The 6098-nt window shown below is 35.4% G+C and overlaps 1 protein-coding gene across 2 annotated transcripts in view; it reads left to right on the top strand.

The window, feature by feature from the left end:
* Positions 1-5847, top strand: part of bicdl1 (BICD family like cargo adaptor 1) — a 33673-nt gene extending 27826 nt beyond the window's left edge. Inside the window, exons 8-11 of one of the 2 annotated variants that reach the window (XR_007441505.1) lie at positions 661-791; positions 1925-2045; positions 3388-3503; positions 5048-5136. Coding sequence is in view for 1 of the 2 variants with exons in the window: in XM_049486247.1 (XP_049342204.1) it covers positions 661-791; positions 1925-2045; positions 5048-5233 (438 nt within the window). In the remaining variant the exon portion in view is untranslated. Of the gene's footprint in view, positions 1-660; positions 792-1924; positions 2046-3387; positions 3504-5047 lie in introns of both variants that reach the window. The other variant, XM_049486247.1, reaches the window with a different exon arrangement.
* The last annotated feature ends 251 nt before the right edge of the window (positions 5848-6098 follow it).

The following is a 6098-nucleotide window of genomic DNA, read 5'->3' as shown; positions in this document are numbered from 1 at the left end:
TTTTCATGTTCCTTCTTGTTTTTTTAAACAGTTGCTCTTAAATTCACTTTGCATACATACAGTATGTATGTTTAAGTGGGTTTTTGAATGCTATTTTTTTTTTACAAATAAATTAGTTTAGTTTGTATTCTATAAAAGTAGGTCAAAATTTAAATTTCCATAAAAATATATATCTTGCTGATTTTGCACATTTTCACTCCTTCATTACCTTAGTTAAGATTTTTTCAATGTAACACTAGAAGTGTATTATGAGGTGGTATTGATATTAAGAGAAAATGTCATATAAACATTTGCCATAATATAATATAATATAATAATACATTTATTTTTAGTAGTATTTTACTCTGCACTGCACCAATATTTATTTATTTATATATTTTTTCTTTTTATGTGTTTCTTTCTTTCTTCCCCATTTTTGCCTAAACCCAAAGTGTACATATGTTATTTATATATTTATACTTTTGTACATATGTATATTTAAATACAAATTCTATGATGTTAAATAAGAGCACATAGAGTTATGCTCAGTGTGTTCCCATTTGGTTCATTTTTTCCGCCCAACATGTAAAGAACACACTTGTGGGCGGAGCTTGAACAGCGCAAAGTATCTGTATTATTGAGTTGAGGCTGATTCCTCTGTTTTATGTTATTCTGCTGTAGATCGCACTGCTCTCATTAGAAGTGTGTTCGTCTCGGGAGGAGAACGAGAGATTACGAGCCATGTCTGAGGTTCAAGAACCCAACGAACAGCTACAGAGCGCCATCCGAGACCGAGACGACGCCATCACCAAGTACATTATAATAAACTCTAAACTCTGTTATATTACATCATATATTAGATTTGGTTCTGTAGCAACATTCAGAGCGGGGCTGCAGCATATTGGAAAATACTGGCAATAGATGTTTTGCCTGCTCGGTAAAATGTAGCAGATTTTAGTTATGCTTTACACAGTTAATATACCCATTGGTCCCCGGCATCATTTATTTGCAGTGTGTAGTCTTGTCGACAAGGGCTGGTGGGTGAGACTACACACTGATGGTGATGGTTAGTGATGGAGGACATGTGCATTATGCAAATAAATGATGCCAGGAAACACTAGGGAATATGGTGCTTTATTATTTAGTTAGTGTACAGTGTAAATTAGCATTTAAATTAAATAATTTACCAAAGACTCAGAAGTTGTGTGGAAATATCTCCCTCACCACTCCTTTCACATGCTCCCAGAAGAACCTGAAAGGGTGGAGTGTAGTTTACTCAAGTGTATTTAGTTATTGAGAAGTTTTTAATACAAAATTACAACTTTACTAAAATGATACGAGTACAATTATTAGGATATTATGAAATTAGTTAACATCACTAATGTTATTTGAGAAAGTACTGAATCTACCTTCTACAGTATATTGCAATTGTATAAATACAGGGATTTTTCCAGTCCTGTAACACATTTAGTCACATAGCTGTATAATTTTTTAATAAGGTAGTTTAAGTGTGGGAATCACAGGTTAGCAAACAATATGATATCACAATATGTCACCCACAATAATAATTATATCATGATACTGTAATTCTGTGATACTGGATATATCACTAGAAATTCTTGTAAAATACTCCCAAATAATCAATTATCAGAAATTATGAATTTATTGGTGTCAGTTTGATAGAATCTGACAACCAATATTCTCACCCTGTTCATTTAAAGAATGAGTATGGTGAGAATAATGGAGTATTGAAGCAGTTTCTCATGTATCAACTAATGTTTTGCAAACTAAAACAATGCAATATATGCCAAAATCTCAATATTTTGTCCCACGCCATGGCTTTAAAAGTTACTAATTCTGTCATACATACATATCTTATTCATGCATATGTCCTAGCATTGAAGAGACCTTCATTCTCTCTCTCTCTCTCTCTATCTCTTTTCAGGAAAAAAGCAGTGGAGTTGGAGCTGGCTAAGTGTAAGATTGACATCATGTCTCTGAACAGTCAGCTCCTGGACGCTATTCAGCAAAAGCTCAACTTGTCGCAACAGCTAGAAGCCTGGCAGGTTGGTCAGGAGTCCTGCTAACATGCTAACATTCTAACATGCTAACGTTTAGCATTTAAGACACACATTTTACCAAAAATAGGCAAGGCTTCATTCACACAGCAGGTAAAAGAGGCCCAAATCTGATCTTTTACGCCATATGGGACACATGTGTCGTTTGTGTGGCAAATTTGGTCCTAAAATGTGAAATTTGTAAATAAATAAACATGTATAGGAGAAGAATAGCTGGTGAATTTTCAGAGGGGGGAAGTTAGGGGGTTATAATGTTTTTGTCATACCTAAACTTTGAGACTAGGGAGGTTACAGCCATGCTTATAAAAACATCACAGCCAAGCGAATTATAATTAAATAATATAAAATTAGCCATTAGCCTTTATTGTCTTTTGGGTCTCTCTCTCTCTTTTTCTTCCTCTCAGTGTGTCTCCCTCTCTCTCTGTGTCCCTGTTAATTCTATCTCTATTGGTTTTCACTCGTTGAGTTTTGTGTCTGTCTCTCCTTTCTATTCAGGATTTACTGTTTATTTTATGTTTTTTTTCTCACTGTTCCTTAAAGTGATGGTTTGTCCAAAAATGAGTTTACTAATTGGATTTAATTTTGCATTGGAGTTATTCTGCCAAAATTGGCAAGACAAAAAAATTGATGGTCAGATATTTATATATATATATATATATATATATATATATATATATATATATGACTGAATACAACCAAGACAGATGCCAACAGGTTGATTGCATACCTCCAGGTATAATGCACTATTGAAATAGCAATCCGCCAAAGTCAGAGCATACCTGGCTGTTAAAGGGAATAGAAAGTGAAATGCACTTTATGCCCAAAATTAAACACACCCATGATTAATTATGAAAATTGGACCATGACTTTTGCACCTTTTGAGCTGCACAAGGTATACTTTTTCCTGTCGTTACGATAGCAAAGACACACGGACACGGCCTTAATCAATCTGCACGGTTGGCATAAAGATCAATAAAACAGGGCCCATATTGCGCTTGTTGGTATTTTAAATGTTCAGGTTAAATACATCTCTTTAAATCATAGTTTTGTATTTGCCTTATTTTAAATTTTAAATGGCTTTTTATTTGATGCAAAGTTTTTAGTGTTTATTTGTTATATATCTGCATATTTATGGATGTTGCCTTAGACTATGAGGATAGTACTAATTATTTTAAGCCAAACCATCACTTTAAGGTGTGTGTGTGTGTGTGATTGTGTGTATGTGAAAGAGTGTGTGTGAGAGTGTGTGTTCTTGTATCCTCCCCTCTCCTTGTATAATGTATAGCTCTCCCGTTTCTCTCTCTCTCTCTCTCTCTCTCTCTGGCTGCAGTTTGCCTCCTCAGGGCTGTTCACTGTGTGGCTCTTGTGGTTTCTGATTTAGTGGCCTTTCTCAGCTTCCGTACGAACCCCCTCTCCCCCCTGTGGTAGCCCCTTCCTGCCTTAGAGGTGAGCTCCCGAATGCCATCTCGACCCATACCATCACCCACTCCAGATACTCGTCATGCCACTGTTCCCATAACACGTCTAATTTACTCTAAACGTTAGTCTAACGTCGCTTTTTAAATTACTAATATTTATAAAACATTTTAATGAATTCCCTTTCTCGTTTTTTTGAGTGTGGAATATGGAGCTACCCCTGCATTTATTTCCTCTATTAAAGTCATTAGCTTAACACATTAAGTACATTTACCATTTAAAAAATGTAAATGTGTAAAACTCTCATCTAAACAAGAGGTGCCTACTTTAAAGAATGTTAAATATAAAACACTGTAAATTAAAAAAATACAATTTTCCTATGTTTTTCTTTATAGCTTCTACATAGTTTACTATTAATCTACAGTGCAAAAGTGTCTAAAATTAATAGGAAAATGTTTTGTGTTTTTGTATTTTTGTCATACTTATTTTCAGGTTATCAAAGAAATAATAAAAAAATATAACCTAAGATATATATAAAGCACTTTTTTGTTTTTTTTCCAACCTAAATAAAATTAGCATTTAAAAAGTATTTTTATATTTACTTTGTTTATATTTGTTTGATATTAAAGCAAAAACAATAAAAAAATCTGTAAGGGGAAAGTACTATTTTGTCAATGTATATATATATAGATATCAAACTACCCACCAAGTTTCCTTCCTGTCGGTTATCTCTGTACCTATTTTTTTATGAATATAATATTTTTTTGTTATTTTGCAATATTCAAAATACTCTCTGTATATCAAAGAGTAAAATATAATCTGCCTCTGATTGATTAATCACTAAAATTGGGAACAGTGTTTTTTCCTATTGTTTTAAGCAATTTTATAATATTGTATTTTCATTTAATCAGATAAAATCATCACGTGACACTGGGTTATTGGGTATTGTTAAGGTGGTATTGTGGCATGTCTAGTATTACCCCTCACCCCCGGTTATACAGTATGGGGACTCGTCATGGCATGCTGAGATCCTTCCATTTCACTCATCTGTTTTAATCAGTTTATCAATTTTCTATTTTTCCCTTATTTTTCAGTCTTTTCTTCACTTTTATACTCATTCCATTATTTTATTCAGATTTTTTAATTACAGTGTTCTTTAATAATAAGAAAGTCTCACATTCTCTCACTGTTTCTCTCTTATTCTTTCTCTCTCTTCCTCTCTCTCATTCCTCTCTCATTTTATCTCTCTCTCCTTCTCTCTCATTTTTTCTATCTCTCTCTCGTTATTCCCTTCCTTCTTCTCTCTTATTTTTTCTCTCTCCCTCTCTCTCTCTTTCTTTTGTTCTTTTCTTCTCTCCCTCTCTTATATTCTTTCTCTCTCCTTCTCTCTAATTTTTTCTCTCTCTTCCTCTCTCTTTCTGTCTCCCTGTCTCTTGTTCTTTCTCTCTTTCATCTCATTTTCTCTCTTTTTCTCTCTCTCTCATTCTTTCCCTCTCTTATTATTTCTCTCTCTCCCTCTCTTTCATTCCTTCTCTCTCACCCTCTTTCATTTCTTCTCTCTCGCTCTCTCTCAGGATGATATGCACAGAGTGATAGATCAGCAGTTGATGGATAAGCATCAGGAGGAATGGAGGGATGCTCCGTACTCTTTCTCCGGGGCCGGCGTTGGCCCCCGCGCCCATTCGGGACCCCCTTCCAGGCGGCCCCACCGCCTCTCTGATCGGGACAAGCGCCTCTTCTCGTTTTTTAAGAAGAACTGAGTCGGTCTAGAGAGGAAGAAGCGAAAGACTAAAAAACGTGAAGCACTGAATTATTGTAGAAACGTTTTCATCATTTCCACTCAAATAAAACATATATTATGTAATTTATTTAAGTGGAAATGATGTTTAGATTTGAATCAAGATTTGAACAATTAATTCAGTGCATCAGTCTATTTTAGTGTATACAGAATAAGAGAAAGAGAGAGAGAGAGAGAAAAAAAAGGAAAAGCAATGGCAGCAAACCCAGTGATGGACCGAGCCAAAGACTAATACAGTAGAGCAAATAACCACTAAACCCACCACAGAATCTTGTGAAGGCCTGGAGCCGTTTTGCACTTTATCTGCCCCGATCACTCCACTCCTTCAGATCATTCCAGATGAAGTTAATGTGAATTATAGAAAGCTACGTTCAGACTGCCAGCCAATCCAATTTTTTCCATTTTTCAAATTTATGTAGAATTTTCTGATTTCTTTAGTACCTGAATTAAGGTGTGCCAATACATTAATACTGCAGTATATGCAAAGCACCGACTGGTTCAGCAGTCTAAAGTGCTGCCACTATGATCAAAAAAGATTGCTAGTTCGAATCCTGATCATGCAGCTTGCCATCATCTGTCGGGTGGGTACAGGAAATGGCACTCGTTCTTTCCCCTATTCATCACTCCTAGTATGATGTGGAGTAGCACAAGGCTGCATCTGTGAGCTGATGTATCAGAACCGAGTCTCTGCGCTTTTCTCCGAGCGTTAGCGCTGTGATGCTACTCGGTGTGGGAGGGAGGGGGAGTTTTAATTGGGGAGAAAATGGGATAAAAAGTAGAAATTAATAAATCAAAATCCACAAACGAATCCGATGTGCCTGCAGTCT

This window comes from Astyanax mexicanus, chromosome 12, assembly GCF_023375975.1.
Source record: "Astyanax mexicanus isolate ESR-SI-001 chromosome 12, AstMex3_surface, whole genome shotgun sequence".
NCBI classification, from domain to species: Eukaryota; Metazoa; Chordata; class Actinopteri; order Characiformes; family Acestrorhamphidae; genus Astyanax; species Astyanax mexicanus.
This window is presented reverse-complemented; position numbering and strand designations above follow the sequence as displayed.